The sequence below is a fragment of the Balaenoptera physalus genome, assembly GCF_965194825.1.
Source record: "Balaenoptera physalus genome assembly, chromosome: 6".
NCBI classification, from domain to species: Eukaryota; Metazoa; Chordata; class Mammalia; order Artiodactyla; family Balaenopteridae; genus Balaenoptera; species Balaenoptera physalus.
Window position 1 is genome coordinate 135,611,745 of NC_138885.1, and position 22,582 is coordinate 135,634,326.

At 55.6% G+C, this 22,582-nt stretch overlaps 1 protein-coding gene across 6 annotated transcripts in view; it reads left to right on the top strand.

The window, feature by feature from the left end:
* Positions 1-12,878, top strand: part of MLPH (melanophilin) — a 42,100-nt gene extending 29,222 nt beyond the window's left edge. For 2 of the 6 annotated variants that reach the window (XM_082465604.1, XM_082465607.1), the window contains exons 10-16: positions 4,392-4,574; positions 4,811-4,966; positions 6,362-6,454; positions 7,289-7,366; positions 8,988-9,045; positions 9,529-9,629; positions 11,142-12,874. In XM_082465604.1, coding sequence (XP_082321730.1) covers positions 4,392-4,574; positions 4,811-4,966; positions 6,362-6,454; positions 7,289-7,366; positions 8,988-9,045; positions 9,529-9,629; positions 11,142-11,186 — 714 coding nt within the window. In that variant the 3' untranslated portion in view covers positions 11,187-12,874. Of the gene's footprint in view, positions 1-4,391; positions 4,575-4,810; positions 4,967-6,361; positions 6,455-7,288; positions 7,367-8,987; positions 9,046-9,528; positions 9,630-11,141 lie in introns of all 6 variants that reach the window. The other 4 variants (XM_082465609.1, XM_082465608.1, XM_082465605.1 and 1 more) reach the window with 4 other exon arrangements.
* The last annotated feature ends 9,704 nt before the right edge of the window (positions 12,879-22,582 follow it).

Here is a 22,582-nt window from a genome sequence, read left to right on the forward strand (position 1 = left end):
GGCAGGCGAGATGCATCTGCCGGGCTTGGAAGAAAACAGTAGAATTGATTTTCTCATTTCCCGGCCTGGGAGTTAAGAGACTCCGGTGACTCAAGAGCTGGTGACTCAAGAGATGGGCCCGTCGTACTTTTAGGTCGTTACCTGGCAGGCCTCCTGGCCCACAGTGACCCGGCGCTCTTGACTTTGTTTCAGCAGCCTGGCATAATCAACTCACACCTTCCTGTGCGGCTCAGGCTCAGCAGTGACGATGGCTGCGCCACGGCCGTGACGCTGAACGTGTCACCTGTCCTGCTTTATTCATCCCCCCAACGCCCCCCGCCCCCGCTTCTGGTACCGCTCCCAGCTTTTGCTTGGCGTTCCAGGACCCTGGTTGCCAGAAAATGGGCCTCACAGTTACCTTCCCAGGGCACATCACGAATGGTGGCCTGACCTTTCCTTCCACTGCTTGGGAATTTGGTGCTCCCGAGGTGGTAGGTGCCAGCGTCCTGCTGGCCGGAGTGGCTCTGCCCTCCAGCCACTGAATCCCTCCCTCTGCTGCAGATCTCTGAGCGGAACAAGTACATGTCAGCCGGGGACCGCCTGCTGACCCACTGAAGCCCCTTTGTTAAGGGAGGTTGAGGCACCAACACGGGCTTTGCAAGGAAGACTCTCGACTGGGAGCTCATGCCTGGGGCTCAGAGAGCTGAGCGGGTTTCCACCATACAGCTGAGGGGTGGGGGTGGCGTCTGCCCCGTCCAGGCCCCTGCCGTCTGCCATGCTTGGAGCCTGGGCATCTGTGGGCCCAGCCAAAGGTGCAGGAGAACTCAGAGGGGCTCAGGTGTGCAGCCTTTGGTGCGGATGTAACGAGAGAGGGGCTAGGAAATCAGAGCAGCAAAGACCCGGGGACCTCGCTTGGTCCTGCAGTATCCGGGGGTCCAGGCCGTCAGAGCGGGCAGGGGTCTCCTCCCCACCCTGTGTGTGAGGGTGTACCCCCCAGTGCACTGGGGCCACCTTCTGGGGGGTGAATGGAACAGAACCCTTGGTCTAATGCGAGTGCATGTGCACATGTGTGTCTGAGAGACAGACAGACAGCCGGGTAGCTGCGGGCATAGGGGCGGCAATGCTCAGGCCCAGGCCCTGCCCCGAGTCTGCCTGAGGCACGGCCCCATTCCAGCACCCGGCCCCCTCCCTGCAGCGCCCGAGGGCTCTGGACATCAGCTGCAGCGGCAGCTGGGGTGGGCAGTGGGAGCCACACACCCCCAGGGCCACAGCCACCTTCGCCCACAGGAGATGCCCTCGTCTGACACCCTCTGTGGGCCGACAGGGCCAGGCTGACCCAGAGACAGAGTTTCAGTCCCCGGGTTTTAGCTGAGGAAACAGGCCCAGGCCCTCAGGAGAGGAGCTCCAGAGCCTGTGGCCGGCTGGGAACACACTCTGAAGCGCCCCCGCGCAGCCTGGGAGAGGCCCTCTGCCCCTCAGGATGCTTTCAGGACAGGCCCTCTCACCTGAGTCTGTGGCCGGTGTCCCCCACGCAGGCCCGGTGGCCCGCAGGACCCCAGGGCTCACCCCCAGCCGCCCAGCCCCCGGGCTGCCTCCCCCGCCCCGTCCTGGAGGCTGACCCAGATCCCCCTCTGGGCCTCCCTCTCCCCCACCAGCATCACCAGGGCAACCAGCGCCCCTCTTCGCCAGGGACCGAAGGGCTCCCAGGACATAGGGCTTTCGGGGTTCAAACTTAGATGCCTTGGTCACCCCAGCTGTATCCTGTCGTGCTGGCCAGCTGCCATCACGTGTATATGTGTTTGTATGCATACATGTGTGTTGGACATGCACGCGTGTGTGTGTGTGTCTGTATGTGTGGGTTTTTTATTTACCAAGTAGAAACACCACCACCTTCTAACAGCAGTTCATAAACCTCCACCCCACACCCTCATCAGCTCCTGCCTGGGGTGGCGTCAGGTTCCCATTTCTCAAGGGGACTCTGAAGTTTCTCAACCCCATTTACTCTGAGAGAAAGATTTATTCCCATCAGACCCAACAGAATCTACCCTCCGATCATCACGGGTTCTCTTCACCCATTGCGGCCTCTGAGGAGATTTGATTTTTGAGCGTCTTCAGGAAATTGGGACCCTGTAGAAAAGCATCCCAGTAAACACGCCGCTTCCCTGTCGGCTCACTCCAGCCCTCGGCACTCGTCTGCGAGGCCGCTTGGTTCCATTCACAGAGAAAATTAAGTGATGCCCAGCACTGCCCTCTGCTTGCCAGCAGCACCCGGGGCCGAGGGGGCCGGAAGCCGCCCGACGGGCACTGTGGGTGTGAGTAACGTCGTGGTACGGAAGCCCCCCCTCCCATCAGCAGCGTCAGCGGGTGACTCGCTCCCCGAAGGAAGGGACGGGGAGGGGGGTCTCAGAGTCCCGGAAGGAGGTCCTGGGGGGACCCTCTCCTCACACTCTGACGTCTGCTTTGTGGGCTAAAGGAGAGACAGCCAGTGAGTGAATGAGTGACCGGCCTCCCTGCTCACGTCCCCCCATCCCCCCGATCCCCAGGGAGCCCTCTGCCTGACAAACTGAGAACAGGCTGTGGAAACGGGAGGCCAGTTAAGAGGCTGGTGGACTGTCCAGGCAGGACAAGGTGGCGGGTGAACCATGCAGGGCAGCAGAGGTGATGGGAGGTGGACCCTGGGTACCTGTTGAAGGCAGAGCCAGCGGGGATGGATTCAGGGCGAGAGAAAGAGAGGGGTCAGATGACACCAGGGTCTCTGGCCTGAGCAAGCACTACAGGATGGAGCTGCCCTGAACTTTTTTTTTTTTTGGCTGCGTTGGGTCTTCGTTGCTGCGCGCGGGCTTCCTCTAGTTGCGGCGAGCGGGGGCTCCTCTTCGTTGCGGTGTGCGGGCTTCTCATTGCGGTGGCTTCTCTTGTTGCGGTGCACGGGCTCTAGGTGCGCGGGCTTCAGTAGTTGTGGCTCGTGGGCTCCAGAGCGCAGGCTCAGTAGTTGTGGCGCACGGGCTTAGTGGCTCTACGGTATGTGGGATCTTCCCGGACCAGGGATCGGACCCGTGTCCCCTGCATTGGCAAGTGGATTCTTAACCACTTTGCTACCAGGGAAGTCCCTGCCCTTAACTTTTAATTCTCATTACCCACACTCAAGTTATTTGGGCTGTAAAGGGCAGTTGGGATAATTTGGCCATTTTTCTGGTTTTTTCCCATGACTCTGGTCACTTCTGAAAACCAACACGCTAAATCCCTTCACATAAAGCTCGTGTCCACAGGCAGACGAAACAAATAGCTGCTCAGTGAACCGCTGGCCGGAGTGCAGGAAGGGGTGGCGGCCGGAGCTTACTGCAGTCCAGGCCCTGATCTGATGCTTACTGAGTGAGGCCGGGCAAAGGAGGGGCTCTGAGCATCCTTTCCCCACCTGTGCAGTTAGCGTAAGAGCTGGAATCAATGAGGGACTCCCACTCGCTCGTAGAGACTTAGAAAATTATGACCAAAAAATACAACCCTGAAAAATAGTTTCCAGAAACAGAGGCCTAGCTAGACTCTGGAGAAGAGATTTCCAGAAATGAGCACTGTGTAGCTCTGAGTTTCTCACCAGCCAAGGCCGACAAATAGATATTCTGGGTTGTACGAATCTCATCCAAGTTCACGCTGGGTGACAGACTTCCCTGGCTCTAGATTCAGGAAGGGATGAGTGGTAAAGGGTGCTGCTCACCGTGTCGTAGAAGACATCACTGTGAAGGTCACACAACTTTGCAGTTTTCCAAGAGTCACAGATACACTGTGGACACTTCTCAGTCGGCTCCGGACCAGTGTCTGGGAGTATGATTCCTTTGCAAAGCCGACAGGAGGCTCGTGGGAGAGACCGTGGACACAGAGCCTGGTACACGGAGACATACCAGGGACAGTGGGCATGAATGCCGTTGCGCTTATGCAAGTTCAGGACCCACCCCCGAGCCCTAGGGCGACACTGAGGCCACACGGCCGTCGTGTACTTCAGTCTTACCACGGGGGGACCGAGGAAAACCCAGAGAACAGACTTGTCAGCACCCCGTAGCCTCAACTGGCAGATGCAGACAGTCCGGGTTGAGGTCTTGGTTTGGCGCCGTAAGGATGCTTAAACCCTAGGAAATGGCTTGGGGACCCAGTTTGGGAACAGAGAGAAGTTCAGACATGCTGCATCTCAGACGGCCTGGGCGCTGTTAGGATCGCCAGGGACATCCCACCCTTCGGAGCCTGGTTCTGGCAGACGGGCAGCACAGGCGCCTCGGCCGAGCTCGTGCGGGGAGTCGGTGAGACCGCAGCTCCAGCCAAGCCCCCGGCGGTGCTGGGGGCGCGGTGCTCTCTGGAGGCCTGCTTCTCCTCTCGGTGCTTCCAGGTGACGGACCCGCTGAGACGCAGCCGCTCGTCCATTTCAGTGTCCCGCTGGCAGCAAGCCCACAGACGCCGACGTGGAAGAGGTGGCCCTAAGGAGAAGACTGGAGGACTTGATCAGCCACGTCAGTGACCAGCGGGCCTCATCCGAGGAGGAGGGCGAGGGTGACGGGGCGGAGCCGGGCGGCAGCACCCCCATCGAGGACCTCCCCGGGGCCGCCCAGGAGGTGAGGCTGCCTGAGCGACCTTGGCACAGCATACTCGGAGGCGGGGCCAGGGGTCAGCAGTTTGTGCCTAAGCCAGCGGCCAGGCCCCAGTGCACACGGCGCTCCACCACGGGCTGCCCCGCTGGCCCGGCAGCTCCTGGCATAGCAAAAGGAACACCTTCAGCGTGGGACGTGTGTCGGTGAGAGCCCTGCGGTTGCCCCTGCTGGTGGTCACGTGCGGCACTTCCGTCTCCTAGGTGTGCACGGCTGCAGGCCAAACGCCCAGCCGGGAGAAGGGGCCCCGGGCCCCCCAGGACCCCGTGCAGCTCAGCAGGACCACAGACAAGGAGCTGTCGCAGCTGGAGGACAGAGTGGCCGCCACGGCCTCTGAGGTGCAGCGGACAGAGAGCGAGGTAGCCCCGGCGGCCCCGGGAGCAGGTGTCTCCCCCAGATAGGGAGTGGGGGCCCCGGAGGCCTGGCGAGGGCGGCCAGCCCCCCGCAGGGCTCACACGCAGGAGCCCACGTTGTCGGCTCCGGGACAGGCTCCTGGGGCTTTCCATGGGAATCCCCCTCCACGCCACCCCCTGCGCCCCACCCCTGCCCTCTCCCCTTTTAGGTTGGCAAGAGACAGGCGGCGTTTTCAGCCACGGAAGGAAGATGCTGACACTTACCCCTCCCTGCCCCGTGAGGAGGGCTTCTCCAGAAGCAGGCTTAGATGTTAGGACAGCCCCGGGGCTCAGGACCAGACTCTGACCGAGGGTCGTCCTGTAAACTTGGGTCCCAGGCTTGGGTTAGGGTAGGAGCTGTGTTAGTGGTGTGCAAAGGTCAAAGGACAGAGCCAGGGTCTCCCAGAGACAGTCAAGGTGATTGGGCTCTGCTCTGCCCTCCCCCTGGTGACCCCAGAGGAGAAGAGGTCTGCCCGTCCGAGCGCGGGGTACCCAGCACCCAGTGTCCATTCATTCCAGCTTCTGTTCTCTTCAGCAAGTGCCCTTCTGTCCCCGAGGAAGAAGGGGCGCGTCCCCAGGCCGTGCACCTTAGGGGGCACAAGTGAGCCTGAGAACGTTGCGTTCATTTATTCCTTCTTGTGGAGCAAACAGTTCTCAGTCGGGATCCCAAGTATGGCAGGCACTGTGTAGACACAAAAGATGCAGCTGTGAGCACCTCAGACCAAGCCCCTGCGTTCGTGGAGCTTATGTTTTTCGTGGGAGGGGACAGAGAACAAGTCAACGAGACTGAGGAGAGAGTAGCCCCAAGGAGCATTCAGATGGGGCAGCCCCGAGGGGTGGTCAGGAAGGGGTAATACAAATACAAGAAGGCAACCCGGGCGAAGGCCCCGAGGCGGTGTCGCACTTGGCGTGTTCAGGCATCGGCAGTGGAGCCCTGCGCTGGAGCCGAGGGAGCGAGAAGGGGCGTGTCTGAGAGGAGGGTGGATTCCAGAGAGCCCCGAGGACCATGGGAGGGTTTGGGGCCGTCGGAGGGATCTGGACGGACCTGAAGGGGGCCCGGTTCCTGTTCCCAGAAGCTTCTGCCTTCAGCTCTCCCCCGGTCACTACCCCTCCCTCCATCCCTCGTGGATGAGCCCCCAGAAAATGTATGGAGCCCCTCCCCCGCCTGGGGGTGACCCTCCCGACAGCCATGGAAGACGGCTGAAAATGGGGCGCCCAGGAAGTGGCCCTGGGCGGGTCACCCATCTTAGGGGAAGCATGATGAAATCGGTGAATCGGGGGCAGCTGCTCCTCCTGTCCTGTGACGTTGAGAAAGGACATCCAAGTGACATCTGTCTGTCTGTCTGTCTGTGGTTCCCCCAGGTTTCAGATATCGAGTCCAGGATTGCAGCCTTGCAGGCTGCAGGGCTCACTGTGAGGACCTCGGCAAAGCCCCGGAGGAAATCCAACCTCCCGGTGAGTGGAGGGGCCGCAGGGCCCTGGGGGTCGTGCCTGGAGCCCTGGCCAGGAGCACGGGGCAGCCCGGGGCCTGGCAGCGAGAGCCCCCCGGGCAGCCGCCGCCCTCCTCCTGACCTGGGCTGTGCTGGGATTCCTTTTCATTTGCTAGTGTCGTTTCTAACGGAAAATAGTGCCATATGGGGGGGACCCTCAGCTCCTGCATGAGAATTGGAAACACAGCCACATGGTCCACACACACACACACACACACACACACACTTCAAAGTCCAAAGGAAGCAAGCTGAACAACACCTCATGTTGGCGGGCTTAATAAAAGCGCTGTTTCAAGGCGGGTGTGACAGAGTAGCAGGATGGGGACCTGCCCACGACAGAGATTTGAGACCAACATCCTTCTCCCCGATTCAAGTCGGGAATCTCCAGACGAATCACAGTGTGAGGAGATGTGGCACAAGGATGATAAGTGCTCTTAGGGGAGCCCCAGGTGCGGCTGCCGGGTGCCCCGTCAAATCTGAATTTCAGATTCACAACAAGTCATCTTCTGGTATAAGTATACCCCGTGCAATATCTGGGACATACTTATACTGAAAAAATTTAATCATTGTTTATCTGAAGTTCAAAGCCAACTGGGCGTTCTGTACTTTAATTTGCACAACCCAGCAGCCCTGGGCGCAGAGCCCTGGAGCAGTGTGTGCTCTGTGGGTGTTGACGGGCCATCCCGGCCTTGCAGGCCGAGTACTAAAGAGAACACCATCCCTGGGTCCTGCTCGCCCGCCCTGTGGCAGGAGGTCAAACGAGCAGTCATAAGGCACAGGCTCCTTCCTTGTTCTCCAGGTATTTCTTCCCCGGCTTGTTGGGAAGTTTGGCCAGAGTCCTAAGGATCCGAATGCAGACCCTTCGGATGAGGTCAAGGTATGTGTTACTCCATCCAAGCCCGAGAGGCTGGAAGCGGGTAAACGGTTGGCCCGACTTTTCCAGAAGCGTGACAAGTCCGGGGGTGGTGGAGCTGAAACGTTGGGACTGTAAGAACCCGGCAAGTCTCACAGGCTGGCCTCCCCATAGGGTGTTTGTCGGGGAAAATCCAGGACAGCCCAGCAGGGAAGTGGGAGGGTGGGACAGAGGGCAGAGGGGAAGGAGGCGGGCAGACCCCAGGCAGGGTCACGGGCTGAGAGTAACACAGGGCCCTGGAGACGGTGCGCATCACAGGGGCCAGGTGCTGGGCATGTACTGCCCCCCACGCCCCCCCGTCCTGGGTGACGAACGTTCACAGGCACAGCAGGCTCCAGGGCCTGGGGACAGGCCTCCCCTGGGAGCCGCGGGTCCTGGCCGTGGGAGCAAAGCACGGGAGCCGGTGTGCAGGAAACGGCACAAGGGTGGATGTGGGGTATGGGTGGGACACCCCACAGCCTGCTGATCAGGAAGACGGTGACACCGTTAAGGGCTGCAGGGCCCGGGGGAGGGGCGGCCTGGTAGGGAGCAGGAGCTCCTGGGTTTCTGGGTGTGACTGGGGTGCAGGTGGCAGTGCCCGTCCCAGGGGCCCACAGCGTGGGGCGTCTGCTCCAGGTCCAGCCTGCTACCTGATGCGCCCCTTGTGAGCTATAACGAGCATCTAGTCATTTGTGCTTCTCATGACAACAGCAGTGGGTAGCTCTTCATAGTTAAAAACGGTATTTTTTTTCCATCCTTCCTTTTGATGTTCAAAAAACCTGGTAAGCAGGTGTGGATATCGCCCCTGTTGCACCGATGAGGAGCCTGAGGGTCGGGGAGGTAGACTTACTGGATTGAGACCACACAGACCAGCGACAGACGGTCTCAGGCAGGCCTCCCAGCTCCACCCCGACCCTCTTCTCGGGGCTGTGGTCCTCCCTGACCTGTCCCGGGAAGCCCAGCCTGAAGGCGTCTGCCGCCAGCCTCCTGGTACAGCCCGCAAAACCAGCCAGGCTGAATCCCAGGGGGCCAGGCATTGGCAGGACTTCCAGGGAGTCAGGCCGTTTTGCTCTCGCTTCCCCGCTGAAGAGGCAAAACAGCGAATGAATTAGCCCAGAGTAAAGCAGTGAGCAACAGGAAAGGGAGAGGGAAAGAAAGGTGGGGGGCCCGGCAGCCATGGGGCGCTGAGAATGTATTAGGTACAGTTAATCTTCCAATATCCTGTAAAGGGGCTGCTGGCCCATTTTCCAGATGAGGAGACAGTTCAGAGAGAGTATGTACATCGTCCCTGTCACGGTGGTAAGGGGTAGCGACAGGATTGGAACCTCTCTGTGGGGCTGAAATTTGTGCTTTTTCCACTGTACCCACCCAAAGTTGCAGTTCTCCGAAAGCTAAGGAGCTCTTTTATATTCTGGCATTTGTTGCTTAATTTATTGATGGCGTGCATTTTAATATTGTTAAAAGTTCAGATATTGCCCAGGAACAGATGACAGTTGCCCTGATTAATCCGAATCTGCAGGAATGATGAGAAATCCAAACCTAGCTCCCGGTGTTCCTAACAATTACAACAAGGTACTGACGCCCAGAGACGGCTTCTTTCTTCCAGGTTGTGGCTGCACCCTATCTTGTGAGGGGAAAGCTCGGTAATTACCCCAAAAGTCAAGGTAAGAGTCACCTGCTTCCCTCGTCCCCCAGGCCTGGGAGGTGAGCTCAGGGGCTTGAAAATGGCCAAGTGGGGCCCCATATTTCTACATAACCCGTGGGACCAGGCATGTCATGCCACTGATGCCCGAAGGACACTGCAGTGCCCTCTGGCCACCCTCAGGGGCCGTTGCAGTGACGTGGTGTCTGGATACCTGGAATTTGCTGCCTGAAGCACCTAAGGGTGTTGATGGTGGTGGCAGCGGTGGTTTCCTTGTCCTGCGATGTAAATCGTCCTCATAATGGTGCACAGCTCCCCACCTTCCTACACAGAGCACAGGGCGTAATTAGCCTGCCTTGATGTCTTGGTGGTGACGAGGACATCAGCTTCGTCCTGGACGGCACATTTGTTTTTATGCTCCTTTTAAAATTTCTTAGGAAGCAAAGACACTTGTTTGGGGTAAGTTTGTGATTAATAAGCAGCCCCCCTCCTGTTTTCCTCAAAGACAAAGATGATGACTCCTTCGATCGGAAATCCGTGTCCCGCGGATCCCTGACACAGAGAAACCCCAACGGCAGGAAGGGAACCGCCAACCACAGCTTTGCGGTAAGTTTTCTCTTTTCACTGAGGCGGCTTTAAAATTCTGTCAGATTGACATGTTGATACTAAGTTTTCAAAGTAAAGAATTGGGGTACACTAACAAGAATAGTAAAATCAGCGAAAGATCTAAAGGAAAATCGAAAACATTTCTTAAAGGTACACAGTGTACCAGAGATGGGGTCGCCTGGCCCGGGGGGCTCTGGGCCTGGGGACGGGGACAGCGCATGAGGCAGTGAGGACTCCCCGCGCAGCCCCACCTGCCCGCCCAGCGCTGTAAAGGTCATTCAGCTGAGCCAGCCGTGCAGGTGCCGGGGTCAAGGCCGTCCCCCGACTTCCGTGGGAGAGGGCTCTCTGCAGAAAGAGCTTGAGGTTCCTCCCAGAGCCCAGGGAACATCAGGCTGGACCAGCGGGGTCATGGCCTTGATGCCTACAGAAGTGCACCTCGCAGACCCTTCTCTGGCACCACGGTCCTTGGTGTTTCCAGCCGCACGAGAGCCTGGTGAAAGCACCGGCTTTGCTGATGGGGGTGTCAACTTCCTGGAGCGCCCACGGCACTTCGCAAACACAGTGCTGCAACGGCGAGAGACAGCTGACCTCTAGGGACCCCAGAGTCATGCCCACGTCCCATGGGTGGGCATGAGGTCTCAGTGGCCAACATCAGGGTCCAGACGCCCCCATCCCCACAGCTGTCCACACTCACACCTCACCCGCTGGCTGCGACCACCCAGCAGTCGTTCTGACTTCACAGCGGTCACGAGAGTCTGCGTCGACGGCTTCGCTGTCCAGGAGGACGGAGCGCCCGCTCTGTTCTTTCCACAAACTCCATTTTTAAACGGGATTTCAGAGAATCTCACAGTACTCACTGCTGATGACCGTGTGCGAGCCGTGTGTCGGCAGATGGGGAGATGGGGCACACGTGTCCGATACAGCCAGCGTTAGACCACCCCAGACGACAGGAAAGGACAGAGGGCAGAGGCTCCCTGCCAGGCCCCACCTGAGCCCGGAAGAGGCCGCCTGGACCGTGGCCAGAGCATGGCCATCCCCAGGGGCTGATGGCAGGCGATAAGAAATCGCCAGTGGGGGCTTGAAAGTCTACATGCTTTCAAATTAGAACGCACCCTCCGTGTTTCAGAGCTTTAGATTGTCACATACTTTCCGTCTTTACAGCCCATTTGATGAGGGCCGGTGTCATTGACCCATAGCTGGGGAAACAGAGGCAGAGAGAGATTGAGTAAAAAAAACCCGGCAGGGGGTTGAGTGATGCCTTCTGACCAGCAAGCCCATGTGTGCAGCGGTGTGCATCTGTGTGCTCTCCCGTGTGTGTGTGTGTGTGTGCCCGTGTGTGTTTTTATGTACACACAGTCATACAACTAAGTGCGTGTCTACCTGTGTGCACACCTGTGTGTTTTTATGTTCCTCCACTCGCCCGTGTATTTCTGTGCCCATGCCTGCATGAGTGTGCACGTGCGCTCGCCCGTGTATCTGTGTGCATGCCGACGTGTCCGTGTGTGTGCACAGAAACCCGTGATGACCCACCAGCCCTTAAAGGAGAGGTTCGTCTGAACGGGACAGAGCAGCAGAGTGGTGCTGGGCCTTCCTTCCCTCCACCTCGGCCTTCGTGTCCCTCCACCTGCCCCGCGTTTTCCAACGCACGCAGTCCAGTGGAGGAACGAGAAGAAACCCCATCCGTGAGCTGACAGCGGTTCTCAGACCATCAGCTCTTCACCCACGTTCTTTGATGACCTCCAAGGCCGCCCCTGCCCACCTGCTCTGATCCGTGAGAAACATCTAAGCTGATACGTCTTTCCTTTAGGGCAATGTGGCTTAAGCTTTTTGAAGGACACAAAGAAGCTCTTGGGGGCTTCCCTGGTGGCGCAGTGGTTGAGAATCTGCCTGCCAATGCAGGGGACACGGGTTCGAGCCCTGGTCTGGGAGGATCCCACATGCCGCGGAGCAACTAGGCCCGTGAGCCACAATTACTGAGCCTGCGCGTCTGGAGCCTGTGCTCCGCAAGGGGAGAGGCCGCGACAGTGAGAGGCCCGCGCACCGTGATGAAGAGTGGCTCCCGCTTGCCGCAACTAGAGAAAGCCCTCGCACAGAAACGAAGACCCAACACAGCCAAAAATGGATAAATAAATTAATTAATTAATTAAATAAAATTTTTAAAAAAGGAAGCTCTTGTTCAGTGATCTTTTACCCCTTTCACTGCTGGCTTTCTTATGCTGCTTTCATGACCAGGATGGAAAAGGGGTGACTCAGTGACAGCACCAGCCTTCTGCATACTCCTGACTGTGTCTGTCGGAGCCAGGGCAGGTGTGTGGGCGCTACTGGACGTCAGGACAAGTCGCTGAGCTCACGTCCATCTGAATAAGAGGGAGGGATAGACCCCCGCATCTCCTCACGCAAACACACCTAGTCTGCAAGTTCCCAGCCTGTGAAGCAGAGAAAGGACACCGTGGTCGAGGACAGAGCATGCAAGCGGGAGCAAGTGAGCATTTGCTCAAAGCCCGAGTGCGGGTGCAGACCACCTGCTGGGAGGCACTGGTGCAGTCTGGACGGGCGGGGCCCAGCCTGGCACTGCCACTCACTGTGGTGGAACCCAGGAGGCCACTTGCCATCGGTGCGCAGAGGGGCTCCAAGTCCTGCTGCACCTCAGACAGTCTGGCAGTCAGGGACACGTCTGGGTGTCTGTGTGGCTCATCCAGCTTGAAGGGGAGCCCACTGGGACCCCCTCCACAGCTGCCTTGAGCACAGTAACCCTGTCTTCCCTCCCCGAGCACGGCTGTGTGCTTCAGAGGGACCGGTTTATTGAATCCTCAGAACAGCGCATTTTGCAGAGGAGGGAACAGAGCCCCGAGTGTGAGGCAGCCTCCCCTGTGATCCTCTGGTACTTTCCACAGTGACTTGGGGTCAGCTCTAACTTTGCTCTCTCAAGGGGCTTGGTGTTTGTGTTCAGTGGTAACTGAAAGAGCCTTTGATACTAAGACTGTCTTCCCACCTGACTGTGGACACAGCCCCACCCGTGGTTTACAGGTTCTGCATCACGAGCTCCATTCGCGTTGGCACTGAGCCTGTGGCGTCACAGTCACCACAGAGACCATGTCGTCGCCGGGCTGGCCCATGGCAGCTCCAGTGCGCTTTTCGGAATCAGCACCTGAGTTGATCTGAATGCTTAGGCTTCAGGTTGTGCTGGGATTTGCAGAAAAGATGGCTCTGAAACTCCTTCTCAGAATGAAAGCTGCTTGAAATAGTCAGCTCCTAATTCAAAGCTGAAAATGATTAAAAGATTCCAGTAAGCAAAAGAGGATCAATCCTTGTTTCCGTACACCCCTCCTTATTCACAGAGTCAACTGAAGTCAGTGTGAGTTCCTAGCGTCGAGGAAGCAGCAGTCCTCGCTGGCCTGCAGCACTGCCCTGCGTGTGATGTAACAGGCACGTGAGGCCTTGTGCCCTGGAACCTTAGTGGCCACTTAGCTCCGTTGCTGACTTGAGTTTAGAGAGCTTCCAACCTGGAAGCACATTGGTCCCTCCTTCGGAAGGCCTCTCGCTGGGGTCTCCGATTAGGGTCAGGGCTACACTCACTCTTTCATTCTCTCGGCAGCACTGCAGAGGCCCGGGACGGTGTGCATGGCCCAGGGACCTGCACTCATCTTGCGGGCAGCGGCCGGGGTGCCGGGGGTGTGAATTCTCCCAGCTCCTGTGCTGGTTCCTCAGCCCCTCTCGGCCCCTTGATGTCGAATCTCCTCTCCATCCCCATCAGGTCCCACGGCTTTAGGCACCTGTGGCTGGATTGCAGCCCAGACGCCCCGAGGTCCCCACCACAGACCAGCTGCCTCTTCCTCTGGCATCTCAAAGTCAGCCCATCCTACAGAACTCCGATCTTACCCCCAAACCCTGCTGCATCCACTCAGGTCAACTCCGTCCTCCCAGGGGCGCCGGCCAAGGCTTTACCCTCTCTTTAACTTCACATTCTGTCGGGAAAAGCTGGCCACTCTGACTTCTGCGTATGCCCCAACCCTTCCATTCCATCAGCGGCTGTGTCCCTTATTTGGGGTATATTTTTATGCCAAAGATGTCCACTCGGTTATTTCCAGGATGTCAGATCTGGCCTCACATGCCTCATACCCTGTCACCTCAGTACCCTCGTCGTGCTTATCTTACAACCCTGTGGTGTTGGATGGATGCTGTGCTTTTGTTTCCAGTGTTACGAGTGGTCCAGTGTGTTACTGCTCTCTTGAGACCATCGTTGTGACTTGAGGACTCGTGTCCCCTGGGAGTACTGGCTGCTCTGTCAGCCATGCCGGGGCAGCCCAGGGCATCAGGATGGTCACCGTGAACCCCACTGCCGGCCCCCTTTGCCTTCTCCTTTGTGCCCCTGGGGACCTTGAGAGGAGACAGCTCCCCAGCCTGGGGTCCACAGTCCTGTGGGTTTGGGGCGACGATGTCCAGACAGGGCAGCACTTCTCTTTTCTCCAAAGCTCCTCTGCCCTTGCTCCCTCCCAAGGCTGCCCACTCCAGTGGCCCAGGCCAGGTCAGCAAATCTGGCCAGGTCCATATGTTTCCTTGTGTCTGTGGTTGCTTTTGTGCTACAAACCCAAATATTTCCTGTCTGGCTCTTTATGGAAAATCTGTGGTGACCCCTGGTCCAGGCTGCGGACCCCACAGGTGCAGGACCGCCTTGACCTTGGGCTCGCAGGGTTGGCAAGGATCGTCCCCAGGCAGAGCCGAGCAGCGTGGAAGGACCAGACGATGTTTGTCTCCTTTATCTTCAGCCCAATCTCCCTCCACCCTGGCTGCTGCCACCACTGCCCCAAACCTTCCATCCCAAGCGGCTCTCGGCCTCCCTGAGGGCCCTTCTCAAAGCCTGGGATTGTTTGTTCTCTTACTCAATAGTTTCTGCAGATTTTGTTTGGTGAAAGGAGCCAGCACCTCACATTAACTCACCATCTTGGCAAAAACCGAGTACGCTGTGTCTTGGAATCGGGCACCGCCCACGGCCTGACCTCGATGGGACCTGCGGCTGCTTGAACAGATTACTACAACCTGGGCTGCTTAAAACAGCAGAAATGTGTTCTCTCACAGAGGCCAGAAGTCCAAAATCAAGGTGTGTGCAGGGCCGCACTCCTTCCAGAAGCTCTATGAGAAACTGTCCTTTGCCTCTTCCAGGTTCTGGGGGCTCCAGGGGTCCGAGGCTTGTGGCCGCATCCCTCCAACCTCCACCTCCACCTCCACATGTTCTTCTTCTCTGTGTCGTCTCCTCGTCTGTCTGTCTGTCTTCTCTGTGTCGTCTCCTCCTTCTGCCTTTCTCTCACAAGGACACTGGTCATTGGATTTAGGGCCCAGCTGGATTCTCCAGGACAATCCCCGCCTCTCGAGATCTTTACCCCAGTTACCTGAGCAAAGCCCCTGTTCCAAATAAGGTCACGTTCTCAGGTTCCGGGAGTTGGGATGGTGATGTAAGTTTCGGGAGCCACCATTCAACCCACTGTTGTCACATTAGGAAATCTTTTGTTTACAGAACCCAGTCAGTGGAACCCCCTTCCAGAGCCCCAAAAAGAGAGTATGGAGCAAACAGGATGGGCCCCCTGCCCCTCGGGGCTCAGCCTCCTCAGAGACCGTGGCACTCTGCCCGCGGCCTGGCCACACTCACGCCTCACCCCTGAGAGCTGGGGGGCACGGACACCCGCTCTCCCCTGTTCCGTCCCGGTGGCGTTGCCTGCCTCACCTTGTCCCCCAGCCCCATCTTCGTGGAAATTTCCCTCGAGTTCTTTCCTTCCCTCTCCCAGTAGCGGGAGGGGTACTCACCACCCCACTCAAGGCCAGAGGACCCAGTCTGTGCAGGGCAGCCTCCAGTAGTGCCAGTTTAGGGAAGGAGGCGGGGAGGCAGTCTGTGCCCAGGCAGTGAGTGGCCATGACCGGACACCCGGGGCCCAGCGCCCGGACGCAGTGGAAATGCTTCAGGGTCAAGAGCCAGGCCCGTGACCTCACTGAGCAGTAATGCGAGCCCAAGGTCAAGGCAGTCCTGCACCTGTGGCATCCGCAGCGGCCCGGGCACCACCCCAGCAAGGGACACGCCGCCACCAGACTGCAGGTTTCCAGCGGGGACATTGGTGGCAGTAGGTACAGCCGGGCACCCCTCCCACCTGGCCTTCGGAAGCAGGCCTGACCTTTTGAGGCTGAGGGAGCCCCAGGGCTCTTGTTTTTTTCTGGGATGTGGGAGGGATCCTGATGACCAGGACTGGTGAGCACATAAAAGGCTAATCAGAAAAACTAGAGACGTGACATATTCAGATCCCAAGCCACTACAGGGGTCACGATCTCTAATCCACACAACAGCCCTGCAAGGTGGGTGTCATCAGCTTGTCTTCTGAATGAAAAAATAGAAATTCCGCAAAGGTCGTAAGACTTGCCCAAGCTAGTAGCGCAAAGGCAGATTCAGACTCAGGACTTCAAGAACACCAATGGGGATGCTTTTTCTGCCATATGAGGATGTCCAATAAATTGCAGATTCCCCCCCACCCCCCGTGCCTTCCCCAGGACATAGTCACGTGACTGGCGTGCTCTCCCTCAGTCCTCAGGGACCCTCCTCACAACAGCGTCACCACCCCCAGCCCCGGCAGACTCTTGAGAGGGCACTTACCACCCCAGCTCTTCATCCCCAATCCAGGCTCTCTCGGGGTTGGTGGTTGTGTCTTTATGGCCCCCGTGTAAAAGCTACAGGGTTTGGGGTGAGAGCAGACCAGGGGTGGTGTTTGTTCATGGATGCTATTGAAAAAATAAATGATAAACTAAGGTAATATAAAAAGTAGAATTTAAATGACATGTAACGTATGTAAACATTCATATACAAAGGACCAAGGATTGAAAGGTGCAGGGGAAAGGTCAGGTGGAAGGTTCTGGGCGCACCTTGGACCCCTGCTGGTGCCAGCTTCTCTGGGGACCGAGGGGTCTCTGGCCAGGGCCCACTTGGATGGGGGTCCCTAGAGCTCCTGCTGTGCAGCACGGATGCAGACCTGAGGATAGGTGGTGGGCCTGGCTCCACCCCTGTCTTCTAAGAGATGGCAGACGTGAGGACAGTGACAGTGACACAGTGACGGCACGTGGACAGTCTGAGGCGGAGCAGGACCGGAGTTCACCAGGCACAGCGAGGGAGGCTGTCATTTCAAAGGGCTCCCAAGCTGCCCACTTTCTGCTGGCTTTGCCGTGGGTGACGCTGTGGGCTCGGTCCAGACAGAACCCCAGGGCTCATCCCCGAGATGAGGGAGGGGGCTTCCTTTGGAGTCAGACAGGCACAGGGACAGAGCCAAGCCCGTGTCCCCAGGAGCTGACATGGCGAAGAGTCTCCTGCCCTCTCTGAGTAGGACGCTTCCTGACTTGCTATCCAATCTCTCACTCAAAGCCAAGGCTCACAGCCCAATCCAAAAATCGGCAGGAGACTTAAATAGACATTTCTCCAAAGAAGACATACAGGTGGCCAACAGGCACATGAAAAGATGCTAAACATCACTAATTATTAGAGAAATGCAAACCAAAACTGCAATGAGGTATCACCGCACACTGGTCAGAATGGCCATCATCAAAAAACCTACAAACAATAAATGCTGGAGAGGGTGTGGAGAAAAGGGAACCCTCCTGCACTGTTGATGGGAACGTAAACTGGTACAGCCACTATGGGGAACAGTCGGGAGGTTTCTTAAAAAACTGAAAATAGAGTTACCATATGATCCAGCAATCCCACTCTTGGGCATATATCCAGACAAGATGAAAACTCTAATTCGAAAAGATACATGCACCCCTATGTTCACAGCAGCACTATTTACAATAGCCAAGACATGGAATCAGCCTAACTGTCCATTGACAGTTGAATAGATAAAGAAGATGTGGTATATACATATATACACAGTGGAATATTCGTCATAAAAAGAATGAAATAATGTCATTCTCAGCAACATGGGTGGACCTAGAGATTATCATACTAAGTGAAGTAAGCCAGACAGAGAAAGACAAATACCATGTAGAATCTAGAAAAAATGATACAAATGAACTTATTTACAAAACAGAAACAAACTCACAGACATAGAAAACAAAGTTCTGGTTACCAAAGGGGAAAGGGAGCGAGGGATAAATTAGGAGTATGTGATTAACATACACACTACTATATATAAAATAGATAAACAACAAGGACCTACTGCATAGCACAGGGAACTATATTCAATATTTTGTAATAACCTATGATGGAAAAGATACATGTGTGTATATATATATATATATATATACACACACATATATATATATATGTGTGTGTGTGTGTATATATATATATATATGTGTATGTGTATATATATATATATATATCTCTGAATCACTTTACCCCTAAAACTAACACAATATTGTAAATCAGTTATACTGCAATTAAAAAAAAAACAAAAGGTTCAACTCCGAAGTGCTTTGCTGGGTGTCAGGCACCCCTGTATTTCCAGGAGACACAGAAGCCACACGGGGAGCTGTGTTTCTGGCTCCCAGGGCATCTAATAAGAGGGGATTTTTCATCTAATTCCCAATAGTCTTTATAAATTCCACTGTTTGAGAGAATTCTCCAGAGTTCCTTTTTCTACCGGATGGCCATTCCAGAGACATCTCTCCTGGAAGCGGAACACAGGTCAGGGACCAGTGGCCCTGGTGCACAGAGAGCCACACCCCTGCTTCCAGCCAGGGAGCGAGAGAAGCCGGTGGCTTCACTGTGACCCCGGGTGGACATGAGAGACACTGTTTAAACAGTATTGAAAATACTTCTCCAGAGTCTTTTTCTCTGGCAGTCTCCTTAATGTGGAAAAGAAAAAAGCTTTACGAGGAGTTGAATGCAGGAATCTACCAAAGACCTTTCACAGTTAAAGGGGGGCTGTTAGGGGGCAGCACAAATCGTTCTGCTCCTATAACCTAGCATCCAGCACCCAGGTCGCCAAAGGACGCCCAGTCTCCTGCAAGCCGTTAGGGAAGAGTGTGATTTCACAGGTCACCTCCCTGGTCTCATCAACTTCAAGCCAACCATGAGTTAAAGAGCTGCAATTCCACAATTTTATACCAAACCTCCATTTCAGAAAGCTCCAAGGACTTCCACTTCTCAGCAGCACCATGAGGCAGAAGCTGCTTTGCTGGGGGCCTAATCACCTATAGTGCTTGGCCTCCGGCACCCAGGCATTCTGCGTTCAGCTTGCTGGCTGGAGCCAAGTAATCTTTCAGCATACTCACAATGCCCGTATCTCCAAAGTTATTTTTATAGAGGATTTTTATTACCTATGAGATGTCTTTATGCTTCAGTGGGAAGAAAACAGAAGAGATAGATAAGCTAAAAAAATAAGGTAAGAAAAGAAAAAGTCAGAATCCTCTCTCAACCAGCAACCTTGTTCATTCCTCCGGACATCCATTCACATATTAACTTTTAGCTAAGGCTCCTGCAAGTTAATTTATGGGTGAGTAGGTGAAGTCCATTCCAGAAGTTACCTGACAGCTATGGCTTCTCGGGAAAGGGCCAGCCTGAGGAATCTTATGCTGCCAGATTCCCCTGAAAACATCTACAGCAAAGTCTGCCCAGAGGCAGCCTTTTGGGTAAATAAACAAGCCAACCCCTCAAGTCCTTCCACACTTGCAGCTCAGTGGCACCTGGGCTCAGAATCCCAAGGAAATAGTCACACTGGAGAAAGTAGTACTTTGCTACATCACCACAAACACAGCAGTCTGTGATGGTTAATTTTTTGCGTCATCTTGGCCTGGCTGTGGAGTCCAGATGTTTAGTCAAACACCAGTCTAGATGTTGCTGTGAAGGTGATTTTCAGGCGAGATTAACAGAGGACCCGCCATAATGTGGGTGGGCCTCGTCTAATCAGTTGAAGCCCTTAAGAGGAAAAAGATTGAGGTTCCCAAGGAAGAGGGAATTCTGCAGAGTACGTTGGGACTCGAGTGGCAAAATCAACTCTTCCCTAGTCTCCAGGCTGCCGGCTGCCCTGAGGATTTCAGACTTGCCAGGCCCAAAGTCACATGAGGCTATTGCATAAAATCCCTCTCTCTCCCTTTCTCTTTCTCCTTGAAAACACACACGTGCACACACACACACACCCCTTATTGGTTCTGTTTCTCTGCAGAACCCTGATTAATACACAGCTCCTACATACATAATGTTTCTCACATCATCATCACATTTGAAGCTTGGAAACCAGTTGACTGGGAGCCATGAGCAAGGCACTGCTGCAGATCCCAAATGCAGGGTCAGGTCCCCGGAGCCACTGCCTCTTGGAGAAGGAAGGGACCCCCCACTGCTGCCCACCCACCTCTCAATATAACTTCATCTCACTCAGGCCTCAGGGACCTCACTTTCCACATGACTCAGACTTCAAAAACAGCTTTCTCATTTATAGATGAGTGCTTTAACATTTTCTCAAGAATTTGGATTTTCAGAAGCCATCTACATCAGAAACAGCTTTGCCAATAACTGAATACTCCACTCACCAGGGCTCTTCTGCAGCTAGACCTCAGATAGGACAGTGTCTTTCCAGGGGTCCAGAGGAATCCCGTGTTTCAGAAACACACAGGCCAAAGCCACAAAGACTCTAGTTTCTTCTAGGAACAAGGGCCAGAAAGAAACATGTCATCAGTCACTCAGACACATTTATGGAGCACTGCATATTTTCCCATGGCTGCCACAACAAAGGACCACAAGCAAGGTGGCTTAGAACAAAAAAATTCATTGTCTCACAGGTCAAGAGAGCAAGTCCAAAATCAAGGTGTCGGCAGGCTTCTGGAGGCTGCCAGGGGAAACGGCCCCATGCTTCTCCCCCAGCTTCAGGTGCTTCTGGCAGCCCTTGACTTTGCGCCTGGGCTTGTGGCGGCATCCCTCCCATCTCTGCCTCAGAATCCACATCGCCTCTTCCCTTGTGTGTCTCTGCTTGTCTGTCCTCTTCTCATCACGACACCAGTGATTGGATTTAGGGCCCGTTTTACACCAGAATGATCTCGTCTTAACAAATTACATCTGCAAAGACCCTATTTCCAAATAATGTCGCATCTGAGGTTCTATTCAACCCCCTCCAGAGCACCATTAGGTCCAAAAGCCAAAACAAAAAACCATCCATCCTCACGCTACTTACTGCATGCCCACTGTGTAGCCGGTAATCTACCATGTGAGTGTGTAAGCTCAAAGATCTCAAAACTGTGACTTCCACCCCAAAGACTGGGGTTCTCCTGACTATGCTGAGGACACGGGGGTCTCCTTCACGCGGCTTTTCCGCTGCAGGTGTGTCATCCGCTCACAGCAGCCTGGCGCACCTGGAGCATCCTCTTAGGATGCAGGGAAGGGCAGGGGCCAGGGTGGCTCGGGGCAGCCATGCCCTTGTGCCCTCTCGGAGCGTCCCTCTTGACTATGAGCCGTTCATCGCACATTTCAGGAGGTGACTCTCCACCCCCGCCCCTGCTCTCCAGCCCAGATTCTGACTGCAGCCCAGCAGCGGCCACAGCTCACGGTTCCAGACACGAGAGTGAGCAGGGTGACGCGTGTCCCGGGTGCTGGCCAGTCAGGGATGGACCGAGCCTGCTGAGAAGCCCTCTGCTGGGCCAGCGGGGAGCGGGTCACTGGATCCATCCGTGTACGCCTCACAGCCACCCCACGTGGGGTCCCAGGAGCCAGACTGTCACTCTCCCCAAAGATCTGAGGTCTCCCTGTGTGGAGAACTGTTCACCCACACCTGTTATAAATAATTTCCAGCTAGAGATGCAGACCAGGGAGCAGCAGACCGTGGCTCCTGGTGTTCTGGTGAATAACGTCTTGCAGGTGCCCCCCGGGGCTCGGGGGCTCCTGGCGAGAGCAGCAGAGGATCTCGCTGGCATTTGCTCCCCCTGCTGCCGTCCCAGCACCTCCAGTTCTCAAAGTGCCCCCTCAGTAGTTCTGGGTCCTCTTATGGCTGCCACCAGAGACCACGGGGGACATCCTTCCCCTCTGTCAGCAGGGCGGAGCAGAGAGCAGTGGGCGCAGGGGCTGGAGCAATGCCACACTGTCGACCAAAATAATCAATCGGCAGTCCATACTAGGAATAGGAAAGAGCTTTATCTGAGCCAAGCTGAGGGCTGCAGCCCGGAAGCCAGCCTCCCAGGTAACCCCGAGGAGCCGCTCTGGAGGAGCATCGTTTTCAGAACAGCTGTGTATCTTGTCGGAACAGGAAACATTCACATTAAACAAGTCAGGGATACATTCTTTCAAAGTTTTAAAAAAAACAGACCAGCAGGTACACAGCGAGCCAGCACGGCCTTGGCCCTGGGAAGGGAGGCTTATCATCAAAGCAGCACCGGCATCCCCGTCCCAGGAAGGGAGGCATTTCATCTTTATTTTTAATGTGGACATTCTTTACTTCTGGTCAGTGCGCCCTTTTCTTTAATGATTAAAGCAGACGTACAATGTATGTTTGATGGGCCACAGACAGGATGTTCTAGTTAACACACAGGATGTTCTAGTTAATGTACAATTCAAGTTAACGCACGTATAAGCCAGAACAACTCCCCCAGACCTCAATATGTGAACATTTCTTTTATCAGCACCAACCCGCACTGAGACAAAGCTGCTTGGCTGAAAGAGAAGGATTCACTACCCCCACACACACACTCATGCACACATACACACTCACACACCACACACGCACACACACACCACACACGCGCGCACACACATGCACACACTCGCGTGCGCACACTCACACACGTGCACACTCCCACACATGCATACACGCTCGTGCACACACATGCACTCACACGCGTGCGCACACTCACACTCGTGTGCGCACACTCGTGCACTCACATGCACACATGCTCGTGCACACACACTCTCACACGCGTGCACACTCCCACAATGCATACACGCTCATGCACACACATGCACACACACTCACGCACACATGCACGTGCACACACTCTCACAC